The following is a 22,112-nucleotide window of genomic DNA, read 5'->3' on the forward strand; positions in this document are numbered from 1 at the left end:
GTATTAAATAGAAGAAAAACATATCTGTTCAAATGCTCCCAGTATTGAGGGTTTAAGTTGAATAGATTATTATCTGGAGGAAATTCACGTATAAATTTGACTGCAAAGAATTCATAATTGTTGCGGTTTTCATGTTAATTATTTCATGTTAAAAAATTGTTACTGCATAAATTAACACATTCTTTCATGGAGAACATATTTTAGAAAGATTTGTTACTTTAATAACTCTTTGTGTATTAGAAATCCCAGATGCCTGTACTAATTAAATATAATCAGATTTTGGATTCAAAAAGCACAGTAGCCATTTAACACAAACAAGCAGGCAGCTAGGTTGAGAAACAGTCAGGAAGAAGTGGATCCCTGTTTCTTTCAAATTTTGAATTTCACAATTCAGAACTGTGAATTCAATTCCTGTCCTTCCTTTGTATTGCAATGACTGGGGATTATCAGACTCAGAACGCCAGCTTTCCAGCTCAAGGGCTCCTGCAGAATTATTAATCAGCCTCTTCTGAGGCCCCTATAATCCGGTGGCAGATCAAGGCTGATCTCGCCATGAGATGCCCTCCCTCTGCCCCCGTCGGCACATGCGTTTCTTGTTCTCTGTCAACAACAGCACCGCAGTTCCCACACAGTGTGCTGTGACCTGAACAGCAAATGTCAGGGGAGGAGGGGAAGAAACCCTTTTAATTATTGAATTTAATCTAATTCTTCCCATGCTAGAGAAGCAAATCATCCTTTGACGAAAAGCAGACCCCTTTCCAGGGCAGCCATTGTTTTAAGCTCTGAGCAGGAAGCTCGTCTGTTTGAACTGACCACGCCGCCGCCCGTGCCACGGTCAGGGCTGCTGGTCACGGGGGTGTCTGCTGAGAGCCCGGGGCTCCCCCGCAGAACGCCCTGCCCTCGGCCAGGTCCCAGCCCTCCTTCCTGCTGAGCTGAGGGCTGCATGCCTGAGCCGAGCCTCGTTCCAATCAAGCCTCCCAGATCCCGAGTTTGGTGCACTGCCGTCACGGGCAGAGAGGGCCTTCATTTGTATTCCACCGCGCACCCGGGCCGCGCACCCGGGCTTCCACCGGCTTTTCCGAGAGGGATGCTTTGTTTACGTGCGCGGTCACAGCGGAGCCCCGGGGCCAGGTTAAGCGCAGGGGGAGCGGGTCACACTGCTGGGGAGAGGCACGTGGGTGGTGCAGACCGTGTTATCCTCGGAGAAAGGACATGTGGAAGCCAAAGACTAAAAGGAAAAGAAAATTTACCCCTTCCTCCCCCACTCTTTCATTTCAAATTAAAACTGTTTGCAGGGAGGAGGTGGACTCATTCCTTCCATCCGCATAGTCCGGCTGCCCCCTGACTCTGCTCCCGGGGGCCGGGGGGTGGAGGACAGCTGGGCCTGCTGTAAGCCCTGGTCACTGAGAGCCCGCTTGTCTGAATACCTTTCCCGTTTCTCTGAACTGGGCGGTCACGTTTTGTATTCCGTGTGGGTCTCTCTCTCCTTTGTGCTGCCTTGAGCAAAGCAATTTGGCAGTTGTTTCTGAACGGTCAGAGCAAGTCCTTGGTCTGTGCACCCATGTTTCTTAGTAATCATCAAGAAGGAAGCAGATGGTCACCCTCTGTGATTTTAAAGTGTGTAAATAGGAGCTACATACTGCCAGCAAACATCAAAAATGTCACTTGGCTTCCTTGTCTTGCTTTGCTGGCAGAAGGAACTCCTGCATTTGCATCATCCTGATAATCAGGGACAGACAGTGCGAGTGAAAACTGTCCCATGTTTTGAAGGAGAGCACACAGCAGCATGGGGCTGGTCTCCCCCAAGGCACGGGCCGGGGGCCGGGGGAGTGGTGTGGAAAAGCAGCCCAAGGTGGTTATTGTCTTCTGTACAGTGTCTCTTCCTTCCATTTCTTCATGACTCCCAACCAGACCCTCAGTATGGCCACCAGCTGTTCCCAAGCAGTATCTCCAACCCCAGTGCTTTTCCTTGATGCCTAGCAGACTTTGTGACATGATGTCAGACTGACCCAGGTCCAGTGCCCCTACAGGGGGTGACTGGATTCTTGAGGTGATTTCTGTGTTGAGCTAAACCCCAGACATCCGTTTTTTACTTAGCTCTGAATTCTCACCACCCTGAACAGCAGCATACAGATGGTTCCAGAGCCCTACATGCAGCTTTCTTACCTTTTGTTCTGGATAAAAGATCACAAATGTGGTGTCCGTCATACTCATGCTATGAATCAGAGTTTTTGTTCTGCTTTTGCTGAAGGATAATTGGAATTATTCAGCACTTTGGTGTTCTAGAACAGCAAGCAGGGCTCCTCCTTTCCTCAGCTCCACCCAAGATAGCCACTTCCACAAGTACCCCCCCCCGCCACACACACACACACACACACACACACACACACACACACACACACACAGTTGGCACTTCAAAGTCTTTTTTTTTTTTCGTTTTTCTTTTTGGCCATACTGCGCAGCATGCGGGATCTTAGTTCCCCAACCAGGGATCGAACCCATGCCCCCTGCAGTGGAAGCACAGAGTCTTAACCACTGGACCGCCAGGGAAGTCCCAGGCAAAGTCTTCCTGATGAGTCTTAGATCTCCTTCCTGAGAGCACAGGGACCAAACACCCATGATTTCATGAGATGCTAATTAATTTCATTCTTTACTTTTGTGTTGCAAGTGAGAGTTATCCTGGGTTGTCATTAGTCACCATTGGGAGGAGGGTGATGGGGAAAGGCAAGCAGCCCGAGCTCCTCCCCTCACCTTCTGGCTCCCCCATAGATTTGTAGAAGAAATGTCACAGACTGCTTTCTGTTCTCCTCCATGTAAGGCACTTCTGCCCCTCCACAGTTTACCTGCCTGCCTGTCCTTCCTCAACTGCAAGACTCCAGGACCAGTGCCTTGCCTCCAGCCTCATCCCCCATTCTCCCGGGTGCTGGGTTTGGTCCCCTCTGTCCTCTAGTTGTCCTGATTAGGCTTTTAATACCCGCTGATGGACCATCTACTCCTTCCTGCCTGGTCCTCGATTTGGGGCTCCCCTTGGGACTTGGCTCATCCCTCTCAGCCTGAATATTCCTTCCGTGAATTCAGCCACACTAGACTTGGGATCCATGCCTGACTAATCAACCCTCGTGTTTGCAGCGTGTTCAGGCCCTGCCTCTGGTCCTGGGTTCTTGTCTTCCTTAGCCGAACTTGGTCCTCCTCCACCCACATCCCCAGTGGGGAGAGCACTCCTCCCTACTCCCCACCTCCTTCCTTCTCAGGCTGCCCGCTCGCCGTTATGCATTTCCGATGGAATATCATCTCAATCCATTGTACCATTTACTTTTCGTTTATTTTTTTTTTAAACATGGTGCTAAAACCTTATGAACCTAAAGTAGAAATTGCAACAGAATGTGTCACCAGGAATAACTGGAAAACACACAGTTGTATTACTCCAGACACGTTTGGGAAATTCCAAAGTCATTCCTTTGGCCTCATGTGAAAATTCTGAGTTTTGCTTTGCCAGGTTTTATTGGGTTTGAAATCATTGTTTTGTTTGAATAACCACAAAGTTCCAGGTCAGATCAGCTTTACCTCCTTCACAGGATATCCTGCCCTAGTCCTGCCTTGTTACCCCTCCTTTCCCCCCGCCCCCCACCAATATAATCAGCTTCCTGTTATTGGAATGGTTCATGGTTTCTTTTATTCTCCAGGGTAACTTTAAAGTTGAAGTACTTCACATTATTTAATACTGGATGTAATAATTTGCAGAGTTTGAAGCTTCATAACTAAAGAGGGTTCTGGGTGGATCTTTGGTTCAGAAAAAGAGTGTCTGTTGTTGATATTAATGCCTTTCCTCCTTGCAAATGCTATTAGGGCACCACTTGCATTCTCTGTAGGGAGGGTTTGGCTGCTTTTACTCTCCATTGGCTTTGCCTTCTCCACCTTGGCCCAGGTTTTAGCCATAGGGGATATTTTCAGGGCTGTGGAATTGGCCTGGTCACCATGAAAAAAAAAAAGAGAGAGAGAGAGAGAGAAAAAAAAGGCTTGACAGTCCAGCTCTCCAGTAAGAGCCGGTGATGTGAGTTACCCACCGCCTGCCCCCCACCCCCACCCAGGCCTCTCCTGGCCCCTTCCTGGAGCCCCAGGAAGAACCGAGGGTCACATTGCAGCATTCTCATGTGGCCGCCTCTACCCAAGCCCCTGATCTCTGGGTACTTCCTCTTCCCCTCTCTCCTGAGCCGTCTTGTTCCTAAAGCCAGCACCACAATTTAGCTTTCTGTTGGGTTTGCCTGTGAGCTCTGTCCCACAGCTGCCTGGAATGTCCTAGGGCAGGAGGTGACTCCCACTGTGCTGGGGACTCGCTGGATGCTGAGTAAGTTCTCAGTGATTGGTTGCTGAGTGTATTGGGTTTTCTTCATCCTCCTTCCCTCCCTTGAAGTTTGGAGAGCTTTGGCTGGCCTGATGCAACTCAGTGCCTTTGCATTAAGATCCAAGTAAAATAATAGGTGGCATTTATTTAGGTATAATGAGGTGCCAGGTGCTGTGCCGAGCCCTCTAAATTATTTATAATTCTCATCACAACCTCATGAGGTTGTCATCATCCCCAGTTTACAGACAAGGAGACTGAGACTGAGGGGGCTTTTAAATGGTCACCCAACAAAGCCAGTGTGCACACCCAGGTCTGTCTGACTCTGGAGCCCCTTTCCTAGATGACTGCCCTGGCCTTCCACAAATGACCAGCCCAGCCCAGCCCACAATTTGACGTCTTTGCATTGTCTCAAAGAATATTCACTCCCCGTTTCCTGGCTGACTTCCACACGCGTAGTCCAGGAGGCGGACCGGAGAGTGCAAGTCTCTGCAGCCTTCATTTGAGTATTTGAAATGCTACTGCCATCGCCTTAATGCACCAAGATGCATAAAGTACTGTCAGTAACTGAATCAAGTGAGAACTGTTTCTGTTTAAGGCAGAAGAAAGCAGATTGCCTGGCCCCTGGGGATAAAGGACCTTCATTAACTTGATTGGGACCTGGGGGTTGGGATGAGCCGTCCTGACCTAATGAATTTAGCTGGTCATCCTGTTTTCACTTAAAAACCAAGAGCCGTCAGTCAGACTGTCCTGGAGTGTGGTGAGGAGGATTTGCTTCCTGTAACTCTAAGGGTGAAAATAATTATTTGTTCCACAGCTGCAACGTGTCACTCTCTTCTTTGTTCCGTTTGATTAAATTTGTGTAAAGGAAGAGAATCTCTGTGGCCTTCAGTGTTGAATAAATTGCTAGGTTGACCCTTTAGCCAATTAAAACATTTATTGAGCAGTGGCTGTTTAACCAGCCTTAGGCACGGTACTGTGGAGAAGATCAGTATAAAACATGGTCTCCAACCTCAAAGGATTTACATTCTATTTAAGGAAAGACGAAATACCTCGTAGAGAGACGTGTTGGAAACATGGGTGTGGCAGTAGTGGTTGAGTGTTTGGGGTCTGGAGCCAGACTCCCTTGGCTCAAATCCCAGTTCCACCATTTACATGCATCCTCTGGCATATCGTTTTACCTCTGTTCAGTTTTCTCATCTGTAGAACAGGACCATTATTGGTATCTGCCTCGTATGTGTAAAGCACTTAGCATGACGCTTGACACTTAGCAAGCCCTCGATATATGTTTAGCTATTGTGGGAGCTACTATTGTCAAGCATTAAACTGTTGTTTATAGCGCTGATTCCCAAGAGCACTGGTGAGAACGATGAAGGCTGGAGTAGTCACAGGTGACTTGATGAGGGAGGTGGGACTTGAGCTGAGCAGGCGGAAGGAGAGATGACATTTAGGGTATGTTAATGTAGAAGAGGCAAGTTCATGGTTATGCTGAGTGCAGGGTACAGGTTACGGGAAAGCAAACTAGGCCAGAGTAACTGTGTGTTTGGGGCAGCAAGAACCAAAGTTGAAAAGATACGTGGGTCCTAGAAAACTGGGTGGGGGATTTTGACTTAATGCAGTAGGGAACGCTGTATGGTTGCCGGGGAGGCAGGTGTGGACGTTAGGAAGCTGAGGTTTAAAAGGATTAATTGGAAAGACAATGAGCTGAAAGCAGGGCACCATGGCTCGAGGACCAGAGGGACGAGGACCCAAATCAGGTTTTGGCAGAGAACTTAAACAGGAAAGGGGAAGTTTGAGAGACTTGTCAAAGAGGGAAACAAGAAGCCTTGGTGATGGATTGGATATTGGGGTTTAAGGAGAGGGAGAAGTCCCAAACGGCTTTCAGGTTTTTCACCTTGAAGCCTGGCAGAGTAGGAATCTGACCCCCAGAAAAGGGATAGTAGAAAGGAACTCCATTTGCATCTTAGAATATTAAAGTGAGAATCAACTTTGTCAGTCATCTAGTAAAATTTTCCACCTACAAGAATTTCTTTTACAACAAACTGTCTTATTCATAGTGAAATGATTTAATGAAAAATAAATTTAGATTTGTAGTTGCCACCTTTGAGATAAAGGCGGGACATCCTAGAGGCTTTGTCCCTTAGACGTTTGCAAATTGAGAACCAAGACTTCATATGAAAGACGGAGTCTGTCCAGTGTTTCCCGCCCAGTTCACACAGAGATGCCGGGCAGGGTTAGTCATGAGAGAGGGCATGTTCCCCCGGGGAATCAGCAGAGAGAAGGGTCTACAGCACTTAGGCCTCTAACACACTTGGAATTAGAGAGAGGGAGACTGAGGAAAAGCCTACAGCAGAGACAAGAGAAATGCCTAGAAAGAAAGGAAGAGCATCAGTGAAGGATAAACTCAGAAAAGATCATTCATGTCTCGTAGAAATGTTTGAGCTTTACAAAGTGTTGGAGTATGCTAAGTTTCACTCCTTTGTTTCTGAGATGATTTGTATTACCCAAATGTGAAAAGTGTGCTAAAATAGCACAAATGTGACTAGAGCCACAAGTTAAACATGATGACAGAAGTGACAATAGGCACATCATCTACCCCAGGGGTCCCCAACCCCCGGACCGGTATCAGTCTGCGGCCTGTTAGGAACCCAGACCGCACAGCAGGAGGTGAGTGGCGGGCGAGCGAGCGAAGGTTCATCTGCTCCTCCCCATCGCTCACATTACTTCCTGGACCAACACCCCACCACCACCCCAGTCCGTGGAACAATTGTCTTCCACGAAACTGGTCCCTGGTGCCAAAAAGGTTGGGGACCGCTGATCTACCTAATTGCTAATAGACACCCACAGGCCTTGAAATGTCATGATGCTTTTCAAGAGTTTTGAAAAGTCAAAATGCCTTTCACATTCTGGCTCATCACAGATCATTCTCTAGGTAATAACGTGTTATTTCCATGTTTTAAAGACAAGGAGAGGGTGAGGTAGAGGATACAGGCCCCAGTGGCTCCCCACCACACCCAGGTGGGATCCGGAGTCCTTAGTGTGACCTGAAGAACCCACAGAATCTGTGCTTGTAGCCCATTTTCTTCTTCTTTATAGCACTTGTCGCTGTTGGGGTCTTTTGTTGTCTTGTGGACAAACTTTGATAACTGAATAAATCCACAACTCTCTCCTTTCTCTTACTTAAAACATAGATGGTTGTTAACCTTACTCTAAAGACCAGTGAGGTTGAACGATTGCTATCCAGTCACCTGCTTCCATCCCAGTCTGTTAAAAAAAAAGGATTTTCCGCTTTCTTTTGCTGTGAATGCTCCAAGGCCTCTGGCCACCTTGTCTTTCTGCAGCTCTAACCACCCAGCTGCAGCCCCAGGCCCCTCAGAGAGCCAAGTCCAGGATTCCCACCACCTCAGACAGGTTCACTCAGACCCAAAGGGGTTCTGAACACACTTCATCTGGCACTAACATCAGGGTTTTTCCAGGTGTTTTTAAGTTTCATTAGTGCGTGACAGATGCTTTTCTACTGTAGTTGACAGTTGTCAAACACTTAAAAGCGCACCCAGATGGTGATAGACAGTGACATTGGTCACTGAGGACAAGGCGAGGACTCGCCAGAGAGCAGGGAACTGATAATAAGCCCCATAAGGAACCGAGGTTGTTCAGCCTGGAAGGGAAGGCCGGACGGGCTAATCAGTGTCCAGTCACTCATTCATTCAGCACCCCCTTATTTAGTGCCTTCTATGCATGAGGCACTGGGCTCAATACTGGAGACATGGTGGCCATCCAGAAAGACATGCGCCGGCCCCCAAGGACAGTCTCTATCTATGGAGAGAAACGCACTTCTGACAACTCACATGCTTACTGCACTTAAATGGTAACCGCTGCAAAGAACCAGACACTCTGGCAGTGCAGAGCTAGGGAAACTGCCCCAGTCTTAGTGCCCGGGCCAGGGTTCCCGTGCCAGAAGCACTTAGGCCAGGAACAAAGGAGAGCAGGAGTCGACCGTGGGGCAGGAGTAGGGTGGGACTTGCGGCAAAGGCAACAGCCTGCCTGGAGGCCCTGCGGCAGGAAGGACTGTCAGAGAAGGTCATGGGGCCAGTGAGGCAGCAGAGGAGGTGAGGCTCAGGATAACAGGAGGAGGCTGGGGAGTGGGAAGGAGGGACCAGATTGTGCATGTGGGCCCCAGTGGAAGGCAGTGCAGGAAGGAGGCAGGTGGCAGGGAGCAAGTGAGGACTGGAGTGCAGGTAGTGAAGATGAAGAGGGACAGACACTTTCAAGGGTGTGAAGTAGACTCAATGTGGACGATGCCAAAGCAGGAGAGGCCGAAGATGACTCCATGAAGATCTGTCGAGCTCCTCTAGGTAGGCTCCGTGCTGCTTATCTGAGTGCACAGTGAAGAACCAATAGACACGGCATCCAGAAGGAGTATTCTCAGCATTCTGGTGTCCTCACTTAGGCAGCTTGCAAGGCAGCAAACACTGAAAAAGCAGCAGAATCGTGGGGAGGATAAATTTTGGATATTGTGTTTGAGAAGCCCTATGAGGTCCCAGTGGAGGCTCTGAGGAGGGAATTGGTTTTACGGGTCAGGAACTCAGCAGGGGAGGTCCTATCGGATGATACAAATGCAGGCATCACTGGAGTCAGGATAGTCGTTGAAGCCACGGGAGTAGAATCCCCCTGTTGGTCACAAAGCTGATGCCCACTCGTTTCACATCTCCGTAGACTTTAGGGAAGCAGGCGTGAGGTATCTATAAGAAATGATTATTTAAAACATTGCTATGTTTACTCGACACAGAGAATGATTTAGCCTGAGGCTAGCTGGTCCTCTTGCTATTCTGGGAGGTAAATGACCAAAGTACAAAGATACTCTACCTGTAGAGTGGTTCCAGGACCTGGGCCCCAATGACAGCACCGAGTCAGGCTTTCAGCAATGAGTTAACCTTGGGAAGTTGGTAAAATCTGCAGCCACTGCCTGGAAAACATCAGTGGAAAAGATGCTTTCAAGTCCATACATAAATACATATAGATTATGTGTGGCCTTTGTCTGTTGGCTTAAAAGAATCCTAAACTGTTTAATTCAGTAAGAAATAAAAACTAGAGTGATGATAATTTCCATATTTTTTAGTTCACCTAAACATTGAACAAGCGCACTAAGAGTTTCCAGGTCCTTCATAGCCTGTGGTATCAGTGGCACAGATCATCATACCTGCATCGGCTGCTGTATTTCCTCCAGTGAAGTACAGAGGAGAGGAAATTGTGTTGGCATCTAATCCTGTTCCCAAACAAGAGAATTTCAGGAAGAGCAAATCAGCTAGTTACATGACAACACCAAGTTCATTGTGGTGTAGGTGTCCTGACATTGTCCCCTTTTTTCTACAAATCCATACCAATTAGAAGACAGCTTTGATCCTGGCTTTATGCCTGCTGTGATATCTGTGAAAAAATCTGAGGGAGGAGAACTTTATTTTGAAGGAAAAGGCAATGTTTACACCTAGGAGGTCCTTCCTTCCAGGCTTCTGAGGTTTCCTAACTTTAGGGAGGAGAGAGCCCATCTAGCCCCCAGCAGGGTGGTATCCTGGGCAACCTTAGGGATGCTGTTCTCATAGACTGGCGTTTGCAGTGTGCAACCGCATGGTCATTTGCAGAGACCCCTGCCCAAGCCCCAGGTGAACTCTCCCTGATGTGGAGCTGCATCTGTACCCTCAGGAGGGGAGAAACCAAAATGAGGGGAAATTGAGGTAATGAGATGAGTAGAAGAGTGAGCATTGATTAGTTCTTCTCAGTTGAAACCTCAATCACTAATAGCTTATCACTGCTTTAATTTAACATTTTGTCTTCCTTGAAACTGTGAGTTATCTTTAGAGAACCTTCTTTTGTCAACAGTGGCTGCTATTTTGAGCCCAAAACAAAGTAGGAGAAATCAGACAAAGACATTCTCCACTTTTTCTCCTCCAAAATGTATTAGGTGTAAATACATTGCTTATCTTAGAAAGAAAACTAATGCAAAATAAATTTATGTAAATAAGCTCCTGCTCGTAAGTCAAAGCACATATCTACAAATGATTTCCTATCAGAGATCCATTACAACCTTTGTTTCAACTTATATTTTGAAGGTTTATATATTATAGTTCTTGTTGTAGATGATACAATGAGAAAATAATAAAGCAGACTAGCACAACTGACTGATATATTGATAATTGCGTTTTTTAATCTGAAATTATGAAATCTTCTCTCAGAAAATCCAAAATGACTTTATCCCAATTTTAAATAGTTTACTTTCAGCAACATTCACATCTTGAGCAACGTGGAGTGATTCCAAGAAGGGAAGAAAGGCTTTTTTTGCTTGTCATTTTATTTGCAGGATTTACGTCTGCACAGTGGAGAAAAATGTTCTATTTGCTTCGGAGACAGACATAGATTTCCAAGCCATTTGGCTCAAGAGATGGTTTAAATAGGAATGAATTTAATATACCTTTAATTCTCTGAAATAAGAGAATTCCAGCTGAGGTTTGGTCCAGGGCAAAGTCGGCTCTCGACACTGAAGAAAATCTATCACATCAATCCCAGAGGCTCTGAGTCCAAAGCTGCGTGAACAGAATGCTGGAGGATAGGAAGTGTGAGAAGAATGCTTTGAAAGAAACTTTAAAAACAAAATGACTGTTCAAAGAATACCAGACCTTGCAACACTTAAGCAAAGATATAAGTAATTATGCTTGAGAAACATAGCTAATTAAAAATAACTCGATGCATAAAAGGAAGAAAAACTATAGAATAACTTCTCTGCTCCAGTGTTAATGTGAGATGCAATGGAATAAAATAGTAGGATTTTTTTTTTTAATTTCATTTCACACGGGCATAGAAGAGATGGAGAGGAAAATTATATTGCCAGAAAATGCCAGGGTAGATTTGCTGAAGATGTTATCATGTACTGTATTTAAAACAAAAATCTAATTGCTGTAATTTATCATACCTCTGGTTATTAAAACCCTGCTAATTCAAAGATTTTAATCATTTGCCAGTTTTACACATAATGGCTTTTCATAGAAGATACTGTGAAAATTTCTCATTTTGTCAGCCTTTGTATGATTTTTTTTTTTAGGAGTTCCTAAGTAAAACTAACATGCTTTCAACATATAATTGTGTTTACGTCACTAATAAAAATTGCCTGTGTTTCCCTTTCAGTTTGTTCAATGAAATATCTGAAACTGCTTTATCATTGCTGAGCCTAATGTGTGAGAGCACAGGCTGCTGAACCTGTTTTAATTCCCCGTATATACATCTCGCTTCAGAAGAAGCAGGGTGGACCCCACCCTTCCTTTTTGATTAGAGAAAGGATTCTTTTAATCGGAGACATTTGAAAGAAAAGATTCTACTCACTTTGGCACAAAATTTGCTTCTTGGTCTTGAGAAATCAGACTCACAAGACAGTCATTGAGATAAAACCACTGTTTAAAAACAAACATTAGATAGTACCCTATCTGGCTGGTAGGAGAAAGGTAGGGAGGTAAGCAAGGGATCATACAGTGCAGAAGAAAAACCTATCCCAGAATTAAAGGTGGCCACTATCAGGGGAAAGGGTGGAAGGAAGAAAGAGAGTGTACAGGGGAAGTAGCCAGAGGCAAAGTCATTTCTCTGCTGTAGAGGTAGGAGGCATTGGGGAAATACAGCCCATCTCAGCTTAACACCTGGGCTGCAGCAAATTGTCTCTACCCTGGGAGAAGCGTGGTGGCTTGATCTGGTTTTTATGTACCTCAGTAAGAGCAGACTGTGGTCTTACATACTAAAGGATTCTTGAGAGTAGCAGTATGATTTAATACTATGTGTATTTATTAAAGTATAACTTTATTTGAAAGCAAAAGAAAAGATATATAGTTTCCTAAATCACAAGTTAGCCCTACCTCCAGACCAAACCTATGTCTTTCAATAGGTTTGTAGGTTCAAGTTCTAAAGGCCAGAACTTTAAGCAGCCTTGAAGCCCAGCCCTTTGATGGGACTTGCTTAAGGTCGCAGAGCCAGAAGCAGACCCCCCAGCTGCCCAGTCCTAGTCTGTGTCCTGTCTCCCCTCCTTCCCATCCTCCTCTGTGAACCTGATCCCAGGAAAGCACTTCCACCTGCTCTTCCTTCCCAGCCCCATGCCCAGCGCCATGCTCTCTGCCTGACAAGTAACCGGGTGTTCTTCCTGCAGGTGCAAAGTTCCCCATTAAGTGGACAGCCCCCGAAGCAGCCCTGTACGGGAGGTTCACGATCAAGTCTGACGTGTGGTCTTTTGGAATCTTACTTACAGAGCTGGTCACCAAAGGAAGAGTTCCGTACCCAGGTAAGGGCAGGGCACAGCAGAAATGGGCCTGGGTGGATGCTCTCCCAACACCATTTGGGGAACCTTCACCTCGTTTGCCTTCTAAGCCCCATCCTCAGCTTTCTGCCAAGCATGAGTTTGAAGCACATGGACAGGTATTTAGCCAGAGAAAAGCAGAAGTGGGAGCCCCCGTGGTATGTAGACAAGCAGCCACCGTGAATCGTGTGCCAGGATTAATGCAGTTAGTAGCTGGTGAATGCTTCAGTCCACCCCAGTTCATGGGTTCTCTCCCCTCTCAGGAAGAGTGTGGGTCCCTGGCTCCCAGGGCAGAAATGTCACTGGCAAAACCTCCGCCCAAATAGAGTTTGCAGACACTTCTGGGAAAGAGGAGAAAAGCCCTCACTGCTTTCTGATTACTCTGTAGCACTGACCCATGGAGTGAACCTGGCAGGAAGATGTCAGGACCTGCCCTCTCTGCAGGCCCCGCTCCAGATGGCCGGAGACAGCAGAGGCACATGGGAAATGCAATTTAGAAGCCACTCACTGCACGTTTCTTGGTTTTGTTTTCTGTGGGGTTTTTTGTTCGTTTTTTTGGCGGGGGGGGGGGTGTTTTTGGCCATGCCGTGCGGCTTGCAGGATCTCAGTTCCCAGACCAGGAATTGAACCCAGGCCATGGTAGTGAAAGCCCAGAATCCTAACCACTAGGCAACCAAGGAACTCCCTCACTGCACGTTTCTGAACAGTTAAAATATGCTCTACAAAAGCAAGTATAGTGTGAAGACATTGGAGATTCTTAAGCCCTGGAATTTTTCTGGATTATCAGAGTCATGCTCTCCAAAGAAACCACGGGTTTTAGGTTATTCTCGCTTGAATTCATTAACTTAGACAGATGGTGACATAAAGGATACTCATGCCATTTTACCTCCACGCTTTAGTGGTTATAGCGCAGGGGCAATCTGCTTTCTGAAATGTTAAGGACATATTTTTCAGTTACCGGAGAGTGAAGAAAGAACCTAGCTCCCCATCATTCCCCGCCTAAGAAAGGAGCTTTTAAAAATAAAAAAGCAGCGATAGAAACGATAGTGGAGATTAATGAGGAATTGAGGGCTCTTGCAAATCCTGGGTTTGTAATCATATCTTTGCAGTCAGAGGAGCCAGCGAGGGCCGATTAATTTGTAGTCCCTTTGTTCCCTTTTTGTGATTGTCTCTGGTCATCTTGGGAGAATGCAGAGAAGTAAAGAAGATCTCTTTCTGGGTTGGTCGTAGCCTCAGGACTCCTAGGAGAGCCAGGTTGGCACAGAGGCAAAATTGACAAATTCCCTGTCTCTGAAGCACCAGCACTGGGCGGTTAGAGATGCGGGCGGAAGGCAGTTTTATTGATGCTGCGGCGACTGCTGCCCCCCGGCACGCACCAGGTGGGCAGCTGCTCTGGGAATAGCCAAGGAGCACGGCAGAAAGGGCCGCCCTGGAGGGGCCTGGAGCACAGCACGGGCATTTTTGAATTGCTCCTCAAGGGGGAGAATGTGCGGGTCTCGGGATTTTCAAGATGTGAAGGCACCTCTTTTTTTATTGTCTGAATTTTGAATGAATCTCTTCCTGAGTCCCCCAAGTTTCCAGCCACCCGATGTGTTAAACGCAGCTGTGGGGGAAGGTTAACGTTTTGCGTTTCTGTGAAGCCTTTCCTTCCAGGAAGACAAAGCTGCTTTTTGTTTCTCAGGGTCACACGCAGAAACCAAGACAAAGCGGGGAGGCGGGCGGCAGCCTCGGAGGAGGAAGGCAGGTGTGTGTTTCTGAGGGAGGGTCTTTTGTCAAGTTTGGTCTTGGCATAAAGAAAGCGGGCCTCATTTTACAACTTAGGCTAGGATTTTCATTCATTCGGCGTAGCATCAGTGAGTGTGACCGTGCCTGGCATTTTGCTCGACCTGGGAAATAAATATAAACAAGGCATTCATACTCTCAGCAAGCATTGATGAGAACGGTCCTCAGGCAAGACGCTGTTTTAGTGGCTGGAGCTAGAACAGTGAGCAAAGAAATAAATTCAGTCCCTGCACTCACAGAGCTTACAGTCAGATGGATAAAGTGTGCATCAGATCCAGGAAGAAATCAGCCTATTTTCTTACTTCTCTGTCATTAGAGGAAATCATCTTCGAGGGATGGAGTACTTGAACTCACCCACCGTGGGCCCCCAATCTTAATTCTGATAATGGGGGAGGGGCCCCGATTCAGGTATCTGCATACAGCGGGTCCTGAGAAGGGCCTTTCACTCAGAATCCTGTGAGGATGGCAAAGGAGTCTGACAGGGGCACCAAGTCCGCTTTATTGCGCTTAGTTACACACTCTGAGCAACTGCTGACGTGCCGGGGGCTTTGATAGCCACCCTAATTCTGCGAGGGCGGCAGAGAGAAGGGTCCACGACTGGGAAGCTTCATGGAGAAGAAGGCATGTGGGGTTTCCCCCTCAAGTTGAGGAAGAGGGTCCCAGACAAGGACGGGCATGTGGGAGGGCGCCCGCTCAAGGAGCCGCAGGCTTAGTCTGCGGAGAAGGCCGTGAGGCAGGGGTACCCGGACCAGCAGCTGGAAAGCCTGGCCAGAGCCCGTCGTGAGGGGCCTGGTGCTGCCACAGGGAGGCCTGGCCGGTCTGCAGTGGTGGCTGGGGGGCCGTGTCAGCGAGGGCGTGATGGGAGCCACGGAAAGTTGTTCCCTGACCTGCCCCTCGCCGTGGATGCTGCTTGTTTTTGTTCTTTAACACGGATGTAATCACATTTAATTGGACTTCTGAATCTCACAGTACACCCTTCTTGAGGGATCCCTTTTACAGAGAGGGATTCCAATTATAGGATGATTACCTTAATGAAGAAGAACAACTGCTAAGGAACAGACAGTCATTCAGCTTCACCCAGTGTCGCCATGGAAGGAAGGCCCTTCCTGTCCGCGTTCTCGCCGTCTGTTGGTGCGCCGCGTGGGCAGTGTGTGCCGAGGGGCTGCTTCTCCGCTGCCCTGAGTCCTCGTGCCTGTGGACAGCACCCAGGACAGACTCCTAGTCCCCTTCCACCGTGATTTCCATCCTGACTTCTCAATGCAGTTATTTCTCAGTTGGCTAGAGTGTATTTTCAAGTAATTCTTGTTTCAAGAGCAGTAGGTGGAGATACATTTTTCTGAACTCTTTCATACCTGAGAGTGGCTTTCTGTCACCTTCACACACAGGAAAGTTACTTCGGCTGGTGGTGAGGATGGGGGTCAAGGGGGAAGGGAAAGTGACTTCCCCACTGCCCCATGGTGGGCTGTCATCCTCTGTTGCAGTGACCCCCTTTCATAGAATTTCCCGCTTCCGGTCTCTCCCCCTTCCCTTCCCCCACCATTCTGTCACTGTCACCACCAGAGTTATCCTGGAAAACACAGACCCGCTTATCCTACTCTACTAGTTAACAAGTCCACGGCTTCCCCTTGCCTTCCAGATAAACTCCGGAAGCCTTTGTTTGGCATAGTCCTTCATACCTCTTCCCTTCAGTCATTCCACAAATATTTATTGAATACCTACTATATGCCAGGTACTGTTTAGGCCCCAGGAGTGTAGCTGTGAACCAAAAGACGAAAACTGTCCTCCTGAACTTTTCATTCCTTAGAGGAGACAGACAATAAAACAAATAAGCAAAATGTATTCAGCACTGGCTGGTGGTAATGGATAAGGAGAAGAATAAAACGGGGAAAGGGGTAGAGGGTAGCAAGGGAGGACCTCCCGAGGAAGATGACATCTGAGGAAGCAAGGCTCAGGGTCGATACCTGGGGGAGGAGCCTCCCTTCAGAGGCAACCGGAGCACAGAGGCCCTGAAGAACCGCCGCAAGGCCCATGTGTCTAGGGCGGAGGGAGCAGGAGGGCCAAGAGGCCCCAGGCAGATCAGTAGGGTCTTCCTAGGTCATGATTAGGACTTCTGCTTTTACTGTTAGTGAGATGAGGAGTGACTGATGGGTTTTGAGCGGGTGACATGACCAGACGTGATTTCTTGCTTGCCGCTCGCCAACCCTTCGCACCAAGAGATCTCTCTCAAACACGCAAGTCTCTCTTCTCAGCTCCACCCTCTGCCTCCGAATCCTTCAAAGCCCGGCCCAAACGCCCACCCCCTTCTTTGTGTAGCCTCCTCCATGTCTCTTCCTGGCTTGCACTTTCTGCTTGCTTCCGTGCCACTGGGTACATCTCTGCTGAAACCCTTGTCTTTGTGTCTCTATTTCCCAGTAGCTCTGAACTCTGAGAAGGGGGCTCCTTTTACGTGTTCCCATGCCCAGCACAGTGTCTGCCCCATAGTACACTCTCAGGAAGTCTAAGTGAATGCATGGATACATGCATGGATGGATGGATATAGGCAGGGGGAGAAAAGATTATGCCTATGAGGCTTTTAAAACAAGACTTTGTCCATAGCCTGCAAAGCCTTTCAGCTCTATTTCATCATCTCCACAAATAAATATAGCATGTTTTTTCCCAGCCACAAAGTAGCCTCTGTCCTCAAAGTTGTTCTGAGAAATTGACCCCGTGATCAGTTCAAACACCATGTCCCAGCACCATTCTAGGCAGAATGTCCCGGCCATTCAGTGCCCTGGCTCTCAGCTGAACACCTGCTTTGGGAATTTGGCAGGATCTGACAAAGCAGGAACATTCTCTTAAGTGTATCACATTTATTCATCCATTTGAAGCACTTTCAACTCTTTTCACAACTGACAGCTGCCTGACTTTCGTGAATGCATCTAGTCACTTGATAATGACTTGAAGTGGAAGATAAATAGTGAATGTATAGCATTTTCCTTAAAGAATTAGAAGTCTCCACCTTTGTCCTCCCTCTGCCCCACTCAGATGCCTCAGACAGAGCCTGAACTGTAGACTTAAATTCCTCTGTGTTCAGCAGCCCATCATTGTCGCCTGCACTCTTATCCCCACTGTGCCCAGCATGATGACAGGAGCAGGTTTCTCTTGGGTGGGGAAGAAGTTAGGACTCTGCAGCCCGGAGAATGGGAGGTGGGATGAAACTTCGAATCTCAGCCAAGGGTGCTTTGTCCTCCCTGCCCCCATCCACAGTCTGCAGGCTTTTTCTTTCAGCTCCTGGTGTTCCCTCCAGAGGGAATCTGGCCTGGCATGCCCAGGAGTCGTGTTGTCACCTCCCCCCACAAAGTTTCTCTTGGCCAGTGTGGCAGGTGAAGGAGCGAGGGTGGGAGGAGAGTGCAGGAGAAGAGGGCAGCTCTCCCCTATCGCTGTGCGTTTCCATGGCCTTCCTGGGGGGCACCCTTACCCTCACTGTCCCTTTTTCACGTTTCTGGGACAAAGGAGCTGTTCGTGATACTGTATTATCAACTTTAAACAACGTTTGTGTGTTATGGCACCTGAGTAGTAGCCGTCATTTCTGTATTTATTAACAGAGTGGGCTTAATAAAAACAGCTGTCCTGAGCTTATCTGGTTAAGATGCGGAAAGAGAAACAAAACTAGTCATCATTGTGCCTTCTCAAGGTCACTCCTTTATTTTCAACTATACTCTTGGAGTAACATCTATCTGCCCAAAATCTGTACTTTGATCTCATAACCAAAACCTAACTTGAAGCGTCCCAGTTGTAGCCCGGTAAGATAACTAGAGCACACGGTGATCTGATAGCACGCTCTCAGGCTGAGCCAGCACCATTACCTGCGCCCTCCTTCCTTCTGCCCTCCCGGCACTCCCAGAAATGCTCAGCAGACAAGTAAACAGAAGGGCTTTTTCCAGGGTTTACGCAGAGAAGCCAGGGGGAGCCTCTGACGGAAACCCTTATGCACAATAGAGTCTAATTTCGTTTCAACAGAAAGCTCGGTTTGCTAAAGTAAGCTGGATATCTGGGAACCTGAGCATCATTCCCATTGTCAAAGTGCTTAATTATAAACATGGCACAAAAATCCAGGTTCTCGCAAACCCTAGTCCAATCCAGATGCAAACCTGAACGGATAACAGTGAAGATCCCCGACTGTATAGAGATGGCCCCTCGGAGATCCATATTAGGAATCTGCACAAACGGAGAGCTGTAAAGCCCAACACCTTCCATTCATAGAAGACATTTTTTTTCAAAGAGCTAAAAGCACCGTGAATGTGGAGGTATTCTCTTGACAAATGGAGAAACTGAGGCCAGGGGAAGTCGAGTCACCTGCTGAGAGACACAGAGTCGAAGTAGTGAAGTGGCTCTGACAATGAAAATGAATTGTTTTCTTCCCTAAAGAATCCAAAAGAAAAGCGAGGAGACGCCACTGAGTTAATATCTAGCTCAAAGAAGAGGAATAAGAAAGTGTAAAAGAAAAGGAGGGAGGGGAAAAAAAGGAGAGAGGGAAGGAAAACACACACACGTGAAAGCAGACATTGTTGGCAACCATACGTAGTAAGGGTTGCAAAGTGAGAGTTGGAAACTGGACCTTAATTCGGGAACCTCGAGGAAGCCAGCAGCGTGATTTGGAAGGATAACATGGTCATAATGGCAGGAAGCGAATGCAGTCCACTCGGCCAGAGAATCTCAGCTGCAGGGTTTGGGGCAGACCAACTGGAAAGGATGATACTAGTGACCACGTTTGAGAGCCTGAAATTCAGGGTGACAGGAGGCCCTCATGGAAGATGCAGGGAAGAGCAATTTGAAAAGCAAACCCCAGCACAGCAGACTACACAGATTTTCTGTGAACTGAGGCCCACTGGGTTGTGCCCTGTGAGAGTGACCAGTGGAAATGGCCCATTTTCCTGACTGACCCCAGGCAGAGTAGGAAGGTAAGGAACTGCTGAGGTGGGAGCAAAGGAGGGCAGGCTGGAGTGAAAACAGGGAGCGTGTCTGCTCTCGGCCGCCAAGCCCTGCGCCCCTTCTCTGACGCAGAGGTTGGGGACCAGGCAACACACCCTGGGGGGCTTTGTGGCCATGACACTTCCCACGGTGAGACACCACCGGCTGGTGGAGACCACCCTCCTATTGAAAAACAGCCTCTACTGCAGCTTCCACTGGGAGCTGTTGGTGACAAAGTTTCCCTAAAACATACACCATATTTTAAAGTTTCTATCTTTTCTGTTTCTCCCCTGGCCTTCTCCCCACTGAAGAAGGAAGAAAAGGGCAGGACATTCCCAGGCACCCTCCTCCACCGCCGCCACCCCCATCCCTGCCCACCCCCCGTCTGCTTCCTCAATTGGAAGTAAGATACGAAGATTCTTCTCTTCCAGTGTTCCCGTGTCCCTCGGGACTCTGCTGACCGCCCTGGCACTCAGTCTTGTGTGTGTTCCCTTCCCAGTCCCTGGCCCTCACCTCCCAGGTGTTGGATAAACCCAATGTCTTGGGAAAAGTGGCTAAGAGAGGGGAAATAACAGTTTTTCTTTGTAACAAAAATATGAAGCCATCTAAAAAGAAAACATGAAAGAGTAGTATAAAGAGGAGAATCCATTTTTGCTAAAAAGAAATTCTTAAATATGATTTTTCAAAGTTCTTATAGCCAAGAGTACTATTTTTTAAAAAACAGGAACACAACCCACTTATTCAGGCTGTTGTTTGTGAAATAAAAACTGACCCAAGCCTTGCTGAGCGGGCATATCTTGGTTGTGCGGTTACTGCTGCCGAGGCCCATCGTGAAGGTGCCAGGTCCACTTCTGGCTTATGGTTGGTTGGAAAAGAGCCAGCCCCATTCACATTGTCATTGTCAGCCAAGTGCGTTGTCTTATATCCCACTTTTCCAGCGAAGCTGACGTTGGTATGTTTCTCTTTGGCCTGGTGCGTGGAATCGGTTCTGTGTGCTCCCCATGCCTGGGGAGCCTGGGGAGAGGCACGAGAGGGGAAAGAGGAGAAGCGGGAAGAGGGTGCAGGCAGAAAGGAGGTGGAGAGTGTGCACGGGAGCTGGCGGCGAGGCTGCTGGTGCCCTGTCCCACGTGGGCCAAGGTCCAGCTCCGTCCCTGGTCACAGCTGCCTGGGAAGCAGGCTGCCTCGGGAGACGCTACATGCTGCGGGTCAGGCCGCTGCATCCGCTGTGTCCCAGGCTCAGGCAGAGCACTAGAAAAACAGGCTTGACCCAAGTGGCCAATTAAACTTCCCGTTGGTGGAGACTGAATCAAGAGTTTTTAAAACATACATGCAATCTTTGCATTTGAGTAGTTTGTTTTCCAAGGACATGCAACATTTACTGACATAGGGCCACGGAGCAATAGGAGAACGATTAGTTAAACTCCGTGGTGTGGTTTTGGGTGGTCTCAGTGCCAGAATAAAGCATCAGAAGGCATTTGGGGGTGGGTTGTACCACCTCCAGAAGGGCCTGTCACACCTTCCGAGGTTTTAGACCTTCCACCTGTGGCCTCTGAGATACCGGTACTATGAAGCCAAGGTCTGTACTGAAGCACAAAGCAGACGCTCTGGAGAAGGCCAGTCCCGATACGTGCTTCTGCTCTCTTCCTCACCCTTTCGGGGGGGCTGAAATGTGGTAGCTGCTGCCCCTCCTCATGCCGGAGCGTCCCAGCCGAAACCCTTGGGACTGGATGTGCCTCAGAGTCTGACTCGTTGGTTTTTGGTTTTTTTTAGAAAGTCCATACAATGCTTAGACCATAATTTATATAACACCCTGGGGGAGTCCGGGGCTGCCCTCTGTGTTCAAACACGTTCTTACTTCTGTAGCGATATGTAGGCATGAAGAGAAACAGTCGATAGCCTCACACCAGGTCAGGTTTTACGGCCGAATGAGGTGAGTTCGGATCAATTTTGCTGCCAAGTGAGTTTCCAGAACTTTCGCTTTGCAGAGCTTGTTGGATTTGGGGATCGTGGATAAGGACATGCTGGTCCCTGTCCCGTGCCCTGGTTTGTCCAGAGCGCTGCAGGACACTCCGGTGTCTCCCCTTGCTTCCAGCTCCCCGTTCCATCCCGAGTTGTCAAAATGAGTTTTCAGTAGTTGGAGGAGGATTTAAGGTAATAAGCCTCAGAGCTGACCGAACATCCAACTGAAGTGGGCCCCTGTAAAGACAGGCATGGTGCAGAGGCAGGGGACCCAGATTCACTCACCGAGCCTCTCTCACTAATAATAAGGGTCACCCCCGAAATGTGACCAAGGTTATATTAGAATAATTAAATTGAAGGCCTACTTCAACACAGCAGGAATAATACACGGATTTTATCCCCTCAAGGAATTACAGTGGCAGAGAATAAGAAGGCATCCTGAAAGGGTTTGGATAAGCATGTAACTGACAGGGCTGTGCTTGACAGCCACGGGAGCCGGGATCAACCCAGCTCCAAAAGCAACAACAAAGAGAACTGACAACAGATCCCAAAGTCTGAGTGTCCCCTACTCAGGGGGACAGGGTTGTGACCTGGGCCCAGCTGCTCTGGCCAGGCTGACAGGGTTCTAGCCAGCAGGTTGCCACCTCCTCCAGCATTAAAGGGAGCTGCTACATGTATGCGCTGTGTCCTGCTGATTACATCCCTGAGAGCTGGGGGAAGAAATCTGGGTTTCTGAATGGCTGGAACTCAGGCTCT

General features: G+C 48.0%; 1 protein-coding gene across 4 annotated transcripts in view; it reads left to right on the forward strand.

Annotated features, from left to right (window-relative positions):
• FYN (FYN proto-oncogene, Src family tyrosine kinase) overlaps positions 1-22,112 on the forward strand; it is a 209,941-nt gene that overhangs the window by 185,850 nt on the left and 1,979 nt on the right. For all 4 annotated transcript variants that reach the window (XM_036871599.1, XM_036871600.1, XM_036871598.1 and 1 more), the window contains one exon: positions 12,519-12,650. In XM_036871599.1, coding sequence (XP_036727494.1) covers positions 12,519-12,650 — 132 coding nt within the window. The remainder of the gene's footprint in view (positions 1-12,518; positions 12,651-22,112) is intronic.

This window comes from Balaenoptera musculus, chromosome 12 (assembly GCF_009873245.2).
Source record: "Balaenoptera musculus isolate JJ_BM4_2016_0621 chromosome 12, mBalMus1.pri.v3, whole genome shotgun sequence".
Taxonomy (NCBI): Eukaryota; Metazoa; Chordata; class Mammalia; order Artiodactyla; family Balaenopteridae; genus Balaenoptera; species Balaenoptera musculus.